The sequence below is a fragment of the Podarcis muralis genome, chromosome 12, assembly GCF_964188315.1.
Source record: "Podarcis muralis chromosome 12, rPodMur119.hap1.1, whole genome shotgun sequence".
NCBI classification, from domain to species: domain Eukaryota; kingdom Metazoa; phylum Chordata; class Lepidosauria; order Squamata; family Lacertidae; genus Podarcis; species Podarcis muralis.
Window position 1 is genome coordinate 7,405,795 of NC_135666.1, and position 18,334 is coordinate 7,424,128.

At 45.6% G+C, this 18,334-nt stretch overlaps 1 protein-coding gene across 1 annotated transcript in view; it reads left to right on the top strand.

The window, feature by feature from the left end:
• OBSCN (obscurin, cytoskeletal calmodulin and titin-interacting RhoGEF) overlaps window positions 1-18,334 on the top strand; it is a 206,571-nt gene that overhangs the window by 161,827 nt on the left and 26,410 nt on the right. Inside the window, exons 65-78 of the mRNA XM_077936688.1 lie at window positions 726-1,004; window positions 2,722-2,800; window positions 3,588-3,712; window positions 5,299-5,496; window positions 7,424-7,456; window positions 7,625-7,723; window positions 8,946-9,167; window positions 11,237-11,303; window positions 11,453-11,482; window positions 12,525-12,562; window positions 13,907-14,029; window positions 14,816-14,955; window positions 16,298-16,498; window positions 17,481-17,563. Coding sequence (XP_077792814.1) covers window positions 726-1,004; window positions 2,722-2,800; window positions 3,588-3,712; window positions 5,299-5,496; window positions 7,424-7,456; window positions 7,625-7,723; window positions 8,946-9,167; window positions 11,237-11,303; window positions 11,453-11,482; window positions 12,525-12,562; window positions 13,907-14,029; window positions 14,816-14,955; window positions 16,298-16,498; window positions 17,481-17,563 — 1,717 coding nt within the window. The remainder of the gene's footprint in view (window positions 1-725; window positions 1,005-2,721; window positions 2,801-3,587; window positions 3,713-5,298; window positions 5,497-7,423; window positions 7,457-7,624; window positions 7,724-8,945; window positions 9,168-11,236; window positions 11,304-11,452; window positions 11,483-12,524; window positions 12,563-13,906; window positions 14,030-14,815; window positions 14,956-16,297; window positions 16,499-17,480; window positions 17,564-18,334) is intronic.

The following is an 18,334-nucleotide window of genomic DNA, read 5'->3' on the forward strand; positions in this document are numbered from 1 at the left end:
TGGTATGCTGCCTCCGATAGTCCCTATGGATCCTCCATGATTTCCCCCCCTAATCTGCTTTTACAGCCACCCAAGTTGGTGGCTATCATCATATCACCTTCTTGAAGTAGGTTAGGTTAGAAGTTGCCCGTCTTCAACCCCAGAACCTTTCCCAAAAATTAGAAGTCTAGTTACAGCAGAAGTGCTTATCTTGTCACACATGTACCTGGGATTACAAGAAGATTGCAGTTTGAATTTAGCATGGCACCAAAACCAAAAAAGGCACCATGTATAGAGCGAGGCATGGAGGGAGCTACAGATACTTTAAAGGTAAAGGGACCCCTGACCATTAGGTCCAGCCGTGGCCGACTCTGGGGTTGAGGCGCTCATCTCGCTTTATTGGCCGAGGGAGCCGGCGTACAGCTTCCGGGTCATGCAGCCAGCATGACTAAGCCGCTTCTGGCGAACCAGAGCAGTGCAGGGAAACACTGTTTACCTTCCCGCTGGAGCGGTACCTATTTATCTACTGGCACTTTGACGTGCTTTCGAACTGCTAGGTTGGCAGGAGCAGGGACTGAGCAACAGGAGCTCACCCCGTCGCGGGGATTCGAACCACCGACCTTTTGATCAACAAGTCCTAGGCTCTGTGGTTTAACCCACAGCGCCACCCGCGTCCCTACAGATACTTTATTGCCACATAAATATGTAGATTTCTGTTTTTGTAATTATCCTCAAAACAATTCCAGCTCCCATCTTCATAACTGAACTTCAAAACCAAGAGGTACAGGACGGATATCCAGTCAGTTTTGACTGTGTTGTTATCGGCAAGCCAACCCCCACCATCCGGTGGTTCAAGGATGGGAGGGTTATTGAAGAGGACGATCACTACATGATCAACGAGGACCAGGAAGGCTGCCACCAGCTGATCATCACTGCTGTCGTCCCTCTTGACATGGGTGTCTACCGCTGTCTGGCTGAAAACAGCATGGGCGTGTCTTCAACTAAAGCCGAGCTGAGAGTGGACTGTGAGTATTACCCAGAGACACAGAAATACTCAAGTTCAATAATTATGACCTGGAATAATAATAATAATAATAATAATAATAATAATAATAATAATGAAAATTTTATTTGTATCCCGCCCTTCCCGGCCAAAGCTGGGCTTAGAGCGGCTAACAACAAGTAAGAATAGCACAGAGTACATAAAATCACACAGTCAATTAATTAAAATACATTCTAAAATCAATTCAGAATCAGATTAATGGCAACCATTGGGTTAAAGTTCTATGAGGATTACAGAAGGAGAGAAGGGGTCAGACTGTGCCTTGGCCAAAGGTCTTGCAGGCCCTGCGGAAAGATGTCAAGTCCCACAGGGCCCTAGTCTCTTGTGACAGAGCGTTCCACCAGATCGGGGCCACGGCCAAAAAAGCCCTGGCTCTGGTCAAGGCCAGCCTAACCTCCCTGTCGCCCGGGATCTCCAAGATGTTTTTATTTGAAGACCGTAAGGTCCTCCGTGGGACATGCCAGGAGAGGCGGTCCCGTAGGTACGAGGGTCCTAGGCCGTATAGGGCTTTAAAGGTTAAAACCAGCACCTTGAACCTGATCCTGTACTCCACCGGGAGCCAGTGCAGCTGGTACAGCACCGGGTGAATGTGATCCCGCAGCGAGGACCCCGTAAGGAGTCTCGCCACGGCATTCTGCACCCGCTGGAGTTTCAAGGGCCGCCCCACATAGGAAGTGTGAAATGCATCACAACCAGTGTGTCCTATCACACATGACTAAGTGAACAGGGGGCTGTCAAATTCAAAGAGGATGGTGAGATCATTGTCAGTTTAGAAATAGGCAAATACTCATTGTGGGTGAATCCATCCCTAGTTTGCTATGCATTCAGAGCACTCCACGCACCACAAAATTCCTGTGTGAGAGGCATGAACAAGCTCCTGGTATGCAGATCATTGTAAACAACAAGTACAGTGGTACCTCGGGTTAAGTACTTAATCCATTCCGGAGGTCCGTTCTTAACCTGAAGCACCACTTTAGCTAATGGGGCCTCCTGCTGCTGCCGCACTGCTGCTGCACGATTTCTGTTCTCATCCTGAAGCAAAGTTCTTAACCCGAGGTAATATTTCTGGGTTGATGGAGTCTGTAACCTGAAGTGTATGTAACCTGAAGCGTATGTAACCCGAGGTACCACTGTACTGGGAAGCCGCAGTCAATCACAGTTTTCCAGCTTAAATATAATCAGCAACCCCTCCCCACATAAAATGTGATGATAGAGTCACAAAATCATAGAATTGTAAAGCTGGAAGAGGCCATAGAATCAGAATTGAAGGGACCCCAGTGTTCAACATATGGCTGCATACACACCCTGATTCCTACATGCAACTGTCTTTCAGTGAAGGATTTTAAAAACTTGTGGATGGCAAACATTTTCTCCCTGTGCTCTTGTGAGCCTCCCTCGAAGATGGATCCTTACCCCTGTCTGCAATGTGTTGGAACAGTCTGAAAGGTCTTTTGAACAACACCTTCTGGGGCTCTCAGTAACTCCACTTGCACTTCTTCCGCTTTGCTGCGTAAGCAGCAGAGAGTACATTTTGAGAGTAAACCATTGATGCTGCCAGAGGACTGGTGCACAACCTCCTCCCTGCACAACTGTCTGGGCCTCCCCTGTGTTGCCTCTGTTAGTACTCCTGACATGAAGCAACACACAATGTTTGGATTTTTTTCTTTTCCATTCACTAGTGACCAGTACAGACTACGATACAGCAGCAGATGCAACAGAAACTTCATCCTACTACAGCGCCAAAGGGTATCTCTCCAGGTAAGCGCCACCTGCACACTGGAAAACGTTACACTGTCATCACAATGTTGTTGTTGTTTAGTCATGTCCGACTCTGCGTGACCCCATGGACCAGAGCACACCAGGCACTCAGGGCTGATTTCCTTAAGAATGGATAGGTTTGATCTTCTTGCAGTCCATGGGACTCTCAAGAGTCTCTTCTAGCACCATAATTCAAAAGCACCCATTCTTCGGCGATCAGCCTTCTTTATGGTCCAGCTCTCACTTCCATACATCACTCCTGGGAAAACCATAGCTTTAACTATACGGACCTTTGTTGGCAAGGTGATGTCTCTGCTTTTTGAGATGCTGTCTAGGTTTGTCATTGCTTTTCTCCCAAGAAGCAGGCGTCTTTTAATTTCATGGCTGCTGTCACCATCTGCAGTGATCATGGAACCCAAGAAAGTAAAATCTCTCACTGCCTCCATTTCTTCCCCTTCTATTTGCCAGGAGGTGGTGGGCCCAGTGGCCATGATGTCATCACAATATTAGTATATAAAACCAATATTGGTATATAAAAGAGTTGGAAGGGGCCACAGGGGTTATTTAGCCCAACCCACTGCAATGCAGGAATCTTTTGCCTGATGTGGGGCTTGAACCCGCAACCCCAAGATTAAGAATTTAATGCTCTACTTTACTGAGCTACCCAGCAGCTCATTGTGGCCACAGGAACCTTCTGTGTTGGCCGCAGCTCATGGGAGGCTGTCTTTTCGCCAGAGCTTTGGGTTATATGTAAAACATTTCATTTATTCCTCCCTGCCTGAACCAGCCGTGAACAAGAAGGAGTGGAATCTATGACTGAAGAGGAGCAGCTGCCACAGATTCTAGATGAACTTCACGACATCCATGTAGCTCCTGGAGCAACTTTGGCTAAATTCCACCTGAAGGTGAAAGGTAACCAAAACTCCCCACCTCTGCTGTGTGTCAACTTTTGGCAGAACCCGCTTACTTTTTCATAACACCTATCTACAATTTATGATTATGATTATTATATTTATTACCCACCCTTCACCAGCAGGTTGCAGTACATTTCTTCAGTATGTTCATATTCTAAAGATGAATTTTTGACCCAGTGGGTGTCATCTAGCTAAATAGATACTCTAGTGCAAGGATTTCTGCTTACACAACTAAATTTCTCCTTCCCATGCCTCCTGTGTCCTCCCCAAATCTGCTCTGGAGAGTGGGAGGGGGCTCAGATCAGAAGGTGATTGGGGAGGCCTGACAAAAGAACAGTGGCAAAAGAAATTGATGGACTATGTGGAATTGGCAAAAGTAAAGGTAAAGGACTGGGACGCGGGTGGCGCTGTGGGTAAAACCTCAGTGCCTAGGACTTGCCGATCGCATGGTCGGCGGTTCGAATCCCCGTGGCGGGGTGCGCTCCCGTCGTTCGGTCCCAGCGCCTGCCAACCTAGCAGTTCGAAAGCACCCCCGGGTGCAAGTAGATAAATAGGGACCGCTTACCAGCGGGAAGGTAAACGGCGTTCCGTGTGCTGCGCTGGCTCGCCAGATGCAGCTTGTCACACTGGCCACGTGACCCGGAAGTGTCTCCGGACAGCGCTGGCTCCCGGCCTATAGAGTGAGATGAGCGCACAACCCTAGAGTCTGGCAAGACTGGCCCGTACGGGCAGGGGTACCTTTACCTTTACCTTTAAAGGTAAAGGGACCCCTGACCATTAGGTCCAGTCGTGGCTGACTCTGGGGTTGCGGCGCTCATCTCGCTTTACTGACCGAGGGAGCCAGCATACAGCTTCCGGGTCATGTGGCCAGCATGACTAAGCCGCTTCTGGTGAACCAGAGCAGCACACGGAAATGCCATTTACCTTCCCACCACAGTGGTACCTATTTATCTACTTGCACTTTGACGTGCTTTTGAACTGCTAGGTTGGCAGGAGCAGGGACCGAGCAACGGGAGCTCACCCCATCGCGGGGATTCTGACGCACAAACTACATGACAAGGAGAATCGCGGCTTTAAAGAGGAATGGGAACCTTTTACAAAGTGTTTAAGCAAACAACAAAATGAGCTGGACTCCTTGGCAGGTTTTGAATAAACATGCACAATTTATTCGTTAACATAATAGATGGAAAAAATAGAATTTTTTTTACATTTTTATAACATGCAGAGATATATGTAAATAAATCAGAAAGGGGAACTGAGGGAAGTCGTAGGGGGGAGAGGGGTATGTGCGGGTGGGAGGGGAAAATGGGGGGGAATACAATTGTTGAAATAATTTGTTGTGTGAAAATAACCAATGAAAACTTTTTAAAAAAGAAGGTGCTTGAGGAGGGGGACCTATTTTGCTTAACCGTTCGTCAGCAAATCTGTTTAGCTGAATAGCGCCTATTGTTGCTACTCTTTCCTTGGAGGGGTACATGTGTGTTCAAAAGAGCTAAGCATGGGGGCTAGGAAATTCAACCAATCTCTTTTCACTTTTCTTTTTGATATACCTTATCTATTCCTACCTTTCTTTATTCTGCATAGGTTACCCACAGCCTCGCCTCTACTGGTTCAAAGATGGTCAGCCACTGCATGCATCAGACCGACTCTTGAAGACAGACAAGAGGGAGTTTCATGCCCTTGAAATTCTCAACGTTACAAAGCAGGACGCTGGTCAATATTCTGTATTTATTAGGAACTCGGCTGGTTCAGCATATTCAGCGGCCAGGTTGCTTGTCAAAGGTTAGCCGTGTGATGCTGATATGGTGGCTTATGTTGTGCCCAGAAGTGTGCGTGAGGCCTACCGCTCTCAACAAGAATAACCAAAGCATGGTATATTGTTTATCCAGTACCAAGCGGCCTGCAAAACAAAATTTAAAATTAAAACAAGGGATAGCTAACTGGCAAAACAATTTCTCTGTCTCCTGGGCACATTGATAAATGTTAGTAGGAGGTGCACCAAATATCTAGTTTTATTTTTGAACTAGAAATTAGCAAAATGGTATGGTAGTAGTTTGTCTCCCACAACCCACTCACATTATTTTTTGCTAATATTCTCCTTCTTAAATGCCATGGTTTCACTTTGTAGCCATATCTTCTTCCTATCTACAGGTGAAACTTAAAAAATTTGAATATCGTGGAAAAGTTCATTTGTTTCAGTAATTCAACTTAAAAGGTGAAACTAATATATGAGATAGACTCATGACATGCAAAGATAGATATGTCAAACCTTTATTTGTTGTGATGATTATGGCATACAGCTGATGAAAACCCCAAATTAACAATCTCAGAAAATTAGCATATTAAATGAAATCAGCAAAACAAGGATTGCAAATAGAGCAATATTGGACCTCTGAGAAGCAGAAGCATGCATATGTACTCAGTACTTGGTTTGGGCCCCTTTTGCATCAATTACTGCCTCAATGTGGCATGGCATGGATGCTATCAGCCTGTGGCACTTCTGAGGTGTTATGGAAGACCAGGATGCTTCAATAGCAGCCTTCAGCTCTTCTGCATTGCTTGGTCTCATGTCTCTTATCTTTCTCTTGGCAATGCCCCATAGATTCTCTATGGGGTTCAGGTCAGGCGAGTTTGCTGGCCAATCAAGCACAATATTATAATTTTTCGAGTTTCACCTGTAATTTAGCCAAGGGTGATCCATCTAATCATGGAATAAGTCTCTATGGCCCACTGGATTTGGCTGTGTGTTGATGTCACGAAGATGAATGAAGACTCTACCAGGCAAAGGCAATGAAAATGAATTAAGTAGACATTTTCTCAAGGCACACATTTAAAAAAATCAGTGGGTAAAGGAAGTCTTTTTGATATGAAATGGCCACCCTCCCAAAAAATGTGAATAGCTTCAACTCTACTCTAATTTTAATTATTGTTTGGTAAAAAGTGGACCCACAATTTTCCTACAAGGGGATTCCCCCCCCCCCAGAAGCTAAAATTTCCACATTTTATTGGACTCCCTCTCTTTGGGTTTTATAGGTAATGCAAATCTTTGTGTCCTATTGTTTTGAACCCTTATTGGTAACTGGGACCATTTAAAGAATCTGACCACCTATGAAGTGCTTTGAATTTGTAGCAAAATGGACTCACGGACCTCTTTCTAAAGAAGAGAACAGCCCTACCATCCAAGAATTCAAAAGTTGGCCATGCCAACTTTAGAGCAGATGGACACAACCCATCAAATCTTTGGTGGGTTTGCTGGATGTCTAATATGGTGGCGAAAAAAGAAATGAGCATCTTTGTTAGACACGTCGATCACTTCCAGGCTAGGGTTGCCCTATTTCAAAAGGGAGATTAAACAATGTTGGTTATTTAACGAGCATTTGTCCTGATTTGGTTGTGAAGAAGTTGGGTGATGTTGTGTCCAAACAAGTGTTGACCCCACACTTTCCAGTGCGTTTTCCTGCCACTCTCCTGATCACAAAAAGGCCAATATTTTGCAGAAGCAGGCTTCTTGCACAGGGCCTCTCAGACAGCTATAATTGTGCAGCCTGAATTTGCTGCTATGTGACTGAATCCCACTCAAAATTAGCAACAGTATGAAAGCCCCTTTAGTGGAAATTGAGGCCTAGCACTTGCTATACCATTTTGGACGGCAGGTGTGGGCTCACATGATCTGTCACCTGATGGTGCTGCTGTTCTTTCAATTTTGCAGGGCCTGGCGAGGAAGAAGAGAAACCTAGAAGAGGTGAGACAAGAGGAATTGGTGGGAACAAAGGTCTTGGCTGCCCTTGCGCTGAGGCTGCCCTTTCAAAGCTGTGAACTCTAGAGCAGCCCCAGCTCTGTGGAACTTATTCCTACCTGACTATTGCCCCGTCACATTTTTATGTTTCTCTCTGAACAACTTAATTTTCAGATGTTCACGAGCAGCTGGTGCCACCAAGGTTCCTGGAACGATATACCAACAAAAAAGTGAGGGAAGGTGCCAGCATTACTCTTTCAGTGAAAGTTGAAGGTAAATGAACTTAGAGGCATTCTCGCTACTCCAACTGCCCCCTCAATGATTGAATTTGCCTATCCAGGGGAGACAAAGGTTGTAGTGGAGTCAATGCATGCTTTGCTCTCCAACATACACAAAGAGAGGTCCTTGCCTCAAGGATCTTGCGTCTAAAGTTTGACACTGGGAAGAGGAAGGGAGGGAAAGGGGCAATGTTTTAGCAAGAAATTAATATGAGTAGTGCAAGAGCTGGACCATAAAGAAGGCTGATCGCCGAAGAATGGATGCTTTTGAATTCTGGTGCTAGAGGAGACTCTTGAGAGTCCCATGGACTGCAAGAAGATCAAACCTCTCCATTCTGAAGGAAATCAGCCCTGAGTGCTCACTGGAAGGACAGATCCTGAAGCTGAGGCTCCAATACTTTGGCCACCTCATGAGAAGAGAAGACTCCCTGGAAAAGACGCTGATGTTGGGAAAGATTGAGGGCACAAGGAGAAGGGGGCGACAGAGGACGAGATGGTTGGACAGTGTTCTCAAAGCTATCAGTTTGACCAAATTGCGGTAGGCAGTGGAAGACAAGAGTGCCTGGCGTGCTCTGGTCCATGGGGTCACGAATAGTTGGACACGACTAAATGACTAAACAACAACAACAAAACTGTGCAGCATTTTCCCCCCATGTAATTTTAGGCTGTGAACCACCCTAAGGTCTATGGATGAAGGGTGGTGTACAAATTTAATAAATAATATAATAATTTGTTGAAATATTTATAGACCACCCTTTCATAAGAATACAGTGCATAAAATTACAATAAGAGAAAGAAAGAAAAATCAGTAACAGCATCAGCCAAAACATGAATAGAAACTGGCTGGTAAAAAGGATTTCATATTGCAAAGGTTTGTTTGAATAACACTGTTTTTAGGAAATGTCTAAAAACGCAGACTGTATGGGGCTGGCATAGTTCGTTAGCATGCCAGAGGCTCATTCATTAAAGGAATTAACAAGACTAACCGCTTTACCTACTAAGAACAGCCATGCAACATGACCCACAGGGTTGAGAAAGAACTGTCAATCTGACCATCTTTTCTCTGTTCTGGCCAGGTGAGGTTTCCAGAGTTGTGGATGAAGACTGGGGTGCTAAGCAAAGACTTTACGCAAATGGCAGGACTTGGGAAGGGAGGTTATCTGGGAGACCAGAAGAAATGATACGCTACTAGCACCCTCGTTTCCCCCCCTTTGTAGGATGTCCACCACCCTCAGTGACTTGGCTGAAGGAAGAGTACCACGGAGAAGACATCCTTTGGATCAAGCCGGACACCCCAGGCTATAAACTTGCCAGCTCCAACATGCAGCATAGTCTCATCTTGCTGGATGTGAAGAAGGAGTTCAGCGGAAACTACACCTGCATTGCGTCCAATCAGGCTGGGCAATCTATCTGTAGCTCCTCCTTAGAAGTTCTGGATGGTAAGTGCTTCACCAACTTCTCTATTTCCACATTTATATGTGCTGGCTGTTTCATTAAAATTGGCTTGCGTGGCGAGTTCCCGCCTCCCCCCAAGGAAATAAAGACACAGGACATAAGAATTCAGGTTAATGGGTCGAATTAGGCCACAACTTTATTGATTACAGGAATTGAGCGATATTGGCTTAGGCATTGGTCCTAACAACTAACCGGCTTGAAGGCCGGTAAGGGTTAACCACCAGTGGGAGGAGTCCTGCTGAGGCACATCAACTAGGCACTCCCCCGGGGTCACCGCGTGGGGGCGTGCCGTGGGCCCACACCTCCATAGGCTTAGGACAAGGCCATGCCCCCTGGAATCCTTTACCAGACTACCCTTTGCTTGGGGGAAGGTGATGGCGCTCCTTCCCACCTTCCTCTGCATAACAATGGACCGTACCCCACCAATGCCTAACCACCAATACCAAGGAGTTGTGACGGTTTGCTACGAGGTAGGTGAAAACCAAATGGCTGGTGCCAATCTGCCATTTGGAAAAATTCCTACCAGGCCCCTTGACAGTGACCAACCGAAGTTCATAGCAATGTCAAAGAACCTACCTACCTACAGGGTGGGAAGGGAGGGAAAACCAGATCAGCTGCGGCAAGGGAAAGAGGGGGAGCCTTGGCTGCACCAGACATAAGTAGGTGAGGCCACGCCCCCGGAGCCAGCCAATTGGCTGGCCCGGGGTATGACGCAGCCGAGGATTCCCTCTGTTATCGCGAGGGCTGGAGCCAGCCCCCACGAGTGTGGGGAAGGGGCATGAAGCCCGCAACCCCACCTCCTCCTTATCTCGGAAGTGGCTTTCACGCTAGTCATAATCTCTGGGTTTCTGTGTGGTCACCAGTGGCCATGGAAATACAACTTACCTGTACAGAGCATGTACACTCCCCGTCACCCCACAAATAAAAACAATACTGCTTTCCCCAACTTGTGAAAACGTCACAGGCTCTTGGAAGAAGGATAAAATCTGATGCAAATGAGCTTCTACTGAGGTTTCAAGTTCTCCCTTGCCACAAGCTGAACTTGATATCACAGCAGCCCAGAGTCCAGAGCTCTGTGCTTAGTTTATCTGCAAGATCTATGCATGTTCATGAGAAGGAAAGGTTAAGGAGCAAGGCCTACGCACATCTGGAGTGGAATCCCTAAGACGGTTGGCTGGCGCTTTGTATACCTTCTTCCAGCAACTCCTGCAGCCAAGCTGGTGTCAGATGTATTGCTCTACTTTTCTTTGGACCACATCAGCCAGGCTGAGTCTTGTCGTCTGGGTGGCTCAGGACCTCCAGACACACTGGCCAGACTTGAGCACCTGGAAAGTCACTGCAGTGCTGCTAATGCAGTGCGTCAACTTCATCCCTGGAGGCTCTCTCCATTGTCTCTTGAGACAGATGCCAACAACAAGAAGTCAGTTCTGGTCCTGCTGGGGAGACAGAACACAAAAGGCCTGGAAATAGGGGAGCACTACAGGCCACCCCAATCCCCAATGGGACGCGGGTGGTGCTGTGGTCTAAACCACAGAGCCTAGGGCTGGCTGATCAGAAGGTTGGCGGTTCGAATCCCTGCGACAGGGTGAGCTCCCGTTGCTCAGTCCCAGCTCCTGCCAACCTAGCAGTTCGAAAGCACCTCAAAGTGCAAGTAGATAAATAGGTACCACTCTGGCAGGAAGGTAAATGGTGTTTGCATGCACTGCTCTGGTTCGCCAGAAGTGGCTTAGTCATGCTGGCCACATGACCCAGAAGCTGTCTGGACAAACGCCGGCTCCCTCGGCTTATAGAGTGAGATGAGCGCCGCAACCCCAGAGTCGTCCACAATTGGACCTAACAGTCAGGCGTACCTTTACCTTTCTGGCCACCCCATCATTATAAGGCAAAATTGTTTTCAATTAAAATAGTGACATCTAACTTGAGCCAAGGCAGGGTAGTTGAATTCCAGCATCTCCCTCACCCATAACCCCAACAAAGCTTGGGAAGGATGAAAAATATTCCCCAACCTGAGACACGCCTGCTGATAGGTTTGCTGTCATTCATTCCCTTGCAGTGAAAGAGGCCGAGGTTCTAACCCAGGAGCGTGTGATGGTGACAGAGGCCATCATGACATCACTTGGGTAAGTGGGAGGTTGTGTGGCTGGAGGTTAGGATGCTGCACAGAGAGACTAGAAAAAAAACCTGAACGCATCTTAAGATTTTCAGACTGGAACCTCACTGGAGATCCTGTTCTCCTCACCTCCTTCTTCCCTTTTTGTTTTTGTCGCAGGTATGAAGAAAAGGAAAAGAAAGAACATGGGTAATGTCTGAAAGTTCTTGTTAACACGTAGTGATATTGACGATGTTTTAAACTTTGTGTTATTCAGTTCCTGAATTCTAATTTTGGTATCCTTTAAAATGCATTTCCCTCTGTAAAGATGGCCACACTCTGCATCTCCCTGCCTATTGAACTCACTGCACTCTTTTTGGCCCCTGCTAAAAACATTTTCAAGGGACGCGGGTGGCGCTGTGGGTTAAACCACAGAGCCTAGGACTCTGCTCCTGCCAACCTAGCAGTTCGAAAGCACGTCGAAGTGCAAGTAGATAAATAGGTACCGCTCCGGCGGGAAGGTAAACGGCGTTTCCGTGCGCTGCTCTGGTTCGCCAGAAGCGGCTTAGTCATGCTGGCCACATGACCCGGAAGCTGTACGCCAGCTCCCTTGGCCAATAAAGTGAGATGAGTGCCGCAACCCAAGAGTCGGTCACAACTGGACCTAATGGTCAGGGGTCCCTTTACCTTTACCTAAAAACATTTTCTCCATTTCACCTTCCCAGAAATGTAGAGTGTTGGTTTGCATTTTAATCTGTTTTCAGTTGATCAATGGTTTTTATTATTTTCCTGAATGTTTTAAGCAGATTTTTAAAAACCGTTTTCACTGATAATTTTATTGTTTTCTTCTTTTTGCAAACCACTCTGAGGGATTTTGTTTGGGGGGGGGGGAGGGCAATCATGTGGTATATAAGTTTTATGATTTTTTTAATTTTACCACGGCTTGGGACCAGTGTACTTGAGATTGCCTGTCCTCTGTATGCCTCCTCGACCACTTCAATCTATGGAACTTGCAGTCTTAAAAGTATTATATGACATTTGCTCCATTTATGTGAGGAGTTGAACTTTTAGTGTGGCTGCACTTATATTAATATTAGGCAGGCACCCTCAGTCTAGTCTTTCAAGCAGCCGCTAAACACTTTTTTCTTTTTTCTTTTATTTCTTTTTTATTATTTTCTTTCTTTCTTTTTTATTATTATTAAGCGCTTTATAAATTCTCATATATTTATACCTTCCCTTTTCTCTTCCTTAGAATCGGGGTTTCTGTACATCCTCCTGAAGGCAGAAAAGGTATGAAAAGTTTCGCCTGTGCTTTAACTTCAAAATGTTACTAATGTAGATCACAGTTTGCTGTTCCATATAATGTTCTCTAATATGAATTACATAGTTTACAGCTGTAGTCTTTGATTTCTTGATCAAATAAATGCTTTTTTGCTGAAAAAATGGAAAAAAAGAGAAGAGGCCTGGTTTAAAGGTTCTGGGTTGCCAGGTTCATGCAGTTCATGTGCAAATTAAATTTATTGCTTTAAATTAAATAAATTATTAAGCGGGGATTCAAACCACCGACCTTCTGATTGGCAAGTTCTAGGCTCTGTGGTTTAACCCACAGCGCCACCCGTGTCCCTTAGTTTGCCTACCCATGCTTTAAATCTGCAACTAGCTACCTTCCCATTCAACCAGGAATTGTATCTTTCAGGCAAGGCATCATGTCAGTTGTACTGGTGACACTTAGGGTAACTACTAAATGTGTATGCATCATGTCAACCATGGGAGGGTGTTCATGCCTTTCAAATAGGGATTCTCATTTCGAAATACCGCCCTGCAGGACTCCACCCTTTCTGATTCCTGCTTGCAAGTATTTTGAAGTGATTGCTTTGATTTATGCACCTGTGCACCATTCCTACCTCTTGCAAGGCTTCTACATCTTGTATCCTGGCATCTATACTGAAGTACAGATGTCTCAGGAGAAATACGCCATAAAAGGTGGGAAGGTTGGTAAAAATGTTTTCATGCTGGGAGCGGCCACCGAGACCATATAACACCGGTCTTGAAAGACCAACACTGGCTCCCAGTACGTTTCAGAGCACAATTCAAAGTGTTGGTGCTGACCTTTAAAGCCCTAAATGGCCTCGGTCCAGTATACCTGAAGGAGCGTCTCCACCTCCATCATTCTGGACTGAGGTCCAGCTCCAAGGGCCTTCTGGCGGTTCCCTCACTGTGAGAAGCCAAGTTACAGGGAACCAGGCAGAGGGCCTTCTTGGTAGTGCCTAAGCCAATACCACTCATCACCTGTAACCTAACCTAATAAGTTGTGGCCTTATGTAGCCCATTAACCTTAATAACTGTGTCATGTGTCTTTATTTCCACTGGGGGGTGGGAACTTGCCAGGCAATTATGTCAATCATGAATTGTGTCTGTGTTTGCTTCCCTCCTTTATAGAGTTTCTGGCATTCATTGCTAGGGTTCCCAGAAGTGAAAATCCGAAAAAAGTTATTGAGCTTATTTTTGGAGGGTGGGTGGGTGTTAAAGTTGTTGAGTCCTAGTTATAGCAGACACTACTGATTGAGATGGGTATAAACAGCTTCCTATGTTCTTATGACTTTACGGCTTAAGTACCTCACTCTTCTTTGACAGGGGAACTTATGGAAGGTGAAGCTGGTCGGAGCCACATTTCACTTGCTGAGGTTGGGACTGAGGAATTCCTCCAGAAACTGACATCGCAGATCACAGAAATGGTATCTGCAAAAATTAGTCAAGGTAACAGCTTGTCTGAGCATGCTGACAGTTTTCAGTCTGAGACAGAAGCATACATGCCAGACTAGCTCATGTTTATTGGTCTCTATCGAAGGCGTCTCATTGGACCTTTTTCAGACACTTTCCTACGCAAATTTCAAAATGCTAGTGTGGAAATCTCAGAATTGGCATTTAGGAAAAAGGAGGTTGGGACTAGTCACAACAGTAATTAACAGTCACATCCAACATCAGCCAAGTATTCAGACTGGAAGGTTTAGACTAGTCTTTATGTTGCTGTTTCTGGATTTGATTTCACTGTGGCTAGTTTGGGGTTTTTAATTGATTTAAAGGCATTTGATTGCTTTATAGTGCATGTTCCCTTGAGGACTTAGGAAGTGGGGTATAAATAGTAGGGTATAAATTAAATGAATGAACAGTGAGAAAGATGGAAAGAATTTGCTGAAACAATTAATTGAACTAGAATACAAAAAAGGGGTGTGTGAGGAGGTCAATGAAACAAGTAAATGAAAGGTAAAGATATGGAATATTGGGTGTGTGTTTTAGTGCTATTGTTTCTTTTTGTTGTATTGTTGTATTGTTTTTCTATGTTTTTCTTTTTATGTATTGTAATGTATGTCTTGTTAAATTTTTTATTGCTTTCTTTTTTTCTTTTTTGTAATTTTTAAACTTCTAATAAATATTATTTTTTTAAAAAAATAAATTAAATGCATGAACAGAAGCATGCTTTTTCACAAAACAAAGCAATTATTTGCTAGGAGTGTATTTTAATTGTTCATGTTTCCACTTCAGCCACACTTCAAGTACCTGGAGCCGACAGTGACGATGAATCAAAAACGCCATCTCCATCCCCACGACACGGCAGGTCCAGGCCTTCCTCAACTGCTCAGGAGTCTTCCTCTGAATCAGATGAGGGGGATGCAAGGGGAGAGGTATAATATTTGCATAAGTGAACTGGGCGCATGCCCAAGGAAGAGCGATTCAGCACAGAACATTCCATGAGTTCCCCAGAATATAAAAAGGCAACTACAGCATTGTATCTCAAACTAGCATTGCAATTGGTGTTGGGCCCAGAGAGCTGAGACCTTTTGACTGCTCCACAGGAATAATATAATGGGTCAACCAAATGTGGTGTAGTGGTTAAGAGCGGTAGACTCGTAATCTGGGGAACCGGGTTCGCATCTCCACTCCTCCACATGCAGCTGCTGGGTGACCTTGGGCTAGTCACACTTCTCTGAAGTCTCTCAGCCCCACTCACCTCACAGAGTGTTTGTTGTGAGGGAGGAAGGGAAAGGAGAATGTTAACTGCTTTGAGACTCCTTCGGGTAGTGATAAAGCGGGATATCAAATCCAAACTCTTCTTCCTCTTCTTCTTCTTCCTCACTAATCCCAAATGAAGCCAGTTTGCCTTACAGGTGTACATTCCTAGTACAGACTTTCTACCACCTGTTCATAAAGGTGTGTTCTTCATTCCTTGAGGTAATTTGGAAGACTGATTTTGGGCTTGAGAAACTGGTTGGATGGAGTATGTTTGAGGTGAAAATTGATTCACAATAGAAAGAGCTCCCGATCATAAGATAGTGACTCTAGTGTAAAATTTTAGGTGATGTTGATCTGTGGCTGGAAGATAGATACCATTTTGACTAGAAGTAGGCAACCTATGGACATTCAGACCACTATTGCTTTTGGTAACCCTCTTGCACTGCCATGTATTTCATTCCAGTAAAAGCAAATTTGGGATTAGCCAAATTACCATCTAGTGGAAGGGTTTGTATTAAATGTTCCTACTTATTTTTTACAGCATCTAGCGCTGCACATTGCTGCAACAAGCAGAAGCATTGCTAAGTGGTCCACAAAGACCACCAGTAATTTTCAGTTGAGGGAAAAGGTTGGGAACCACTGATCTAGTCATTCCTTGCCTGGGTGGGATTTAATCAAGGGCTGAGTCCAGTAGACCAAACTGATGCTCTCTGTAATTCTAGATGCAGCTAGAAGCAGTTGGTTGTGGCAGTCAGTCTCTCTAACGTCACATCAACACTGCACATTGATAGCACATGGCTTCTCCCCAAAAATCCTGGCACCTGTAGTTTGTAAAAGGTGCTGAGAACTGTAGCCCTGTGGAGGACAAACTATAGTTCCCAGGACTCTTTGGCGGGGAGCCATGTAGATTAAATGTATGGTGTGGATGTGATCTGAATATCAGGTAGGCTTTCTGCAAATTGGTGTCCTTTTCCTATAAAAATATATACTGAAATACATACCGTCTTCCTACAGATTTTTGACATCTACATGGTTACAGCAGACTACCTGCCCATGGGTGCTGATCGTGAAACCATCAGCCTGAAGGAAGGACAATACGTGGAAGTCCTGGATTCGGCTCATCCTCTGAAATGGCTGGTGAGGACCAAGCCCACCAAGTCCAACCCATCCAGGCAAGGTTGGGTTTCTCCTGCCTATCTGGATAAGAGGTTAAAGGTGAGAATCATCCATGTTTGGGTTCTCCAACATCAGATTCCTTTTGCTTGAGATTTCCTCAGGGACATGCAGACAAGCCAAAGTTGTGTAAACAATTTATCTGACTGTATTGTACATCGCCCAGACCTCTTTGAGGAGGAAGGGTGATATGATGTTGGACTATCGGAGGAAGAGAGGAGAACTAGCCCCGCTGTACATAAGGGAGGCCTGTGTGGAGAGAGTCTCTTCCTTTAAATTCCTAGGAGTTTATCTCAGTGAAGACCTTACTTGGAAAATAAATAACAACCCAGGTGGTTAAGAAAGCCCAACAGAGACTCCATCTCCTCAGAGTATTGCGGAAGAACGATGTCAATCAACATTTGATGATCTCCTTCTACCGGTCAACAATAGAAAGTGTCCTTTCCTACTGCATCACAGTGTGGGACGTTGGTTTGACATCATCTGATAGGAAGTGCCTACAGAGGGTGGTGAATACAGCACAAGATATTATGGGCTGTCCTGTGAATCTGCTGGATGAAATAGCGGAAGAACGTTGCCTCAGGAGAGTGAGGAAAATTCTCAGGGATGATTCACACCCTGGTCGGCACTTTCTTGATCTCCTGCCCTCGGGCAGAAGATATAGAAGCCTGATTAGTCGCACCAAGAGGGTAAAGAACAGCTTCTATCTGTGGGCTGTTAGGCTACTGAATGAAAAGATAACAACAGGGCAACTGACTTTCAGGTTTGGTGGGTGTGCGTCAGTAAACGAGGGGAATTAAGACTAAGAGAGCTGAGTGGGGAGTGCTCGTGTAATCTCACTGTGTACAAGTGACAATAAAGTATTTCAATTTCAATATATAAATATAATAAATAAAAGCAGTTCTAGCTTCTCCTTCATTCAGGATATCGGAGAAGCACATGGCCTGAAGTAACTTCACAAACGTGCTCCCGGTAGATGCAGAAATGACCAGATCTTAAATTTTATTCCCTTTATTATTTTTAGCTGTCTGCTGAGTGGGGCATTCCAGAGGTTCCAGAGTTCCATGGAGAATCAGTTTCAGAGGATGAATATAAAAAGAAGCTGAGGTGGGCACTTCACGAAGGTCCTTCCTGTAAGAGAGGTCCAATTCCATTTGCGTGGACAGGCGGAGTCCCCAGATCCCGAGTGGTCCCCTCCCCGTCATGTGGAATAACAACTCTAGACAACGTGCTATGGGATTAAATTGGCCACAACTTTATTAAATTTCAAATGTGGGTAGACCTTGGCTCAGGCATTGGGCGTTCTCCCTCCCCAGTCCCCAGCCGGGGACCTAGGGAGCTTCAGGGTTATCCAGTGTGTGTGGGGGGATGGGCTGGCTCTGGAGAACATATGTTAAAGCAGAGACAGCCGCCCCCGTTACGCCGCCGCCGCAGGGGAGAGCAATGACGACCTTTCGGCGTACGGTCAAAGCCTCCCTTCAGAAACCCCCTTTAACGGGGAACCCTGGTATCGCCGCCGCAAAGAGGAAGATGGACTAAAGGATTCCGCCCAAGGCCTGATACCGCCAAAGTTGTGACGTTTTGCTACGGGAAAGGCGAAACCTGCCAATGCAGGGAAATTCCTTTCCGGCCCTTTAACAGCGACCTTATCGTAGCAGCGCCCGCATACCTGTGGAGAAAGGTTAACCTGCAAAACCTATGAAGAAAAGTTAACCTGCAAAAGAAGACATTAACTGAGGGTGGGTAGGGTGGGAGAAGCTCTGGAGCCAAGTGAGGATTACTAGGTAAGATCCTCCCTCTATTGTGTGGGCAGGTAATCCCTCCCCCTACCTGGCCTGGTTTCCCTGGCAACGCTTCCCCCAGGTGGGATTGGACAAC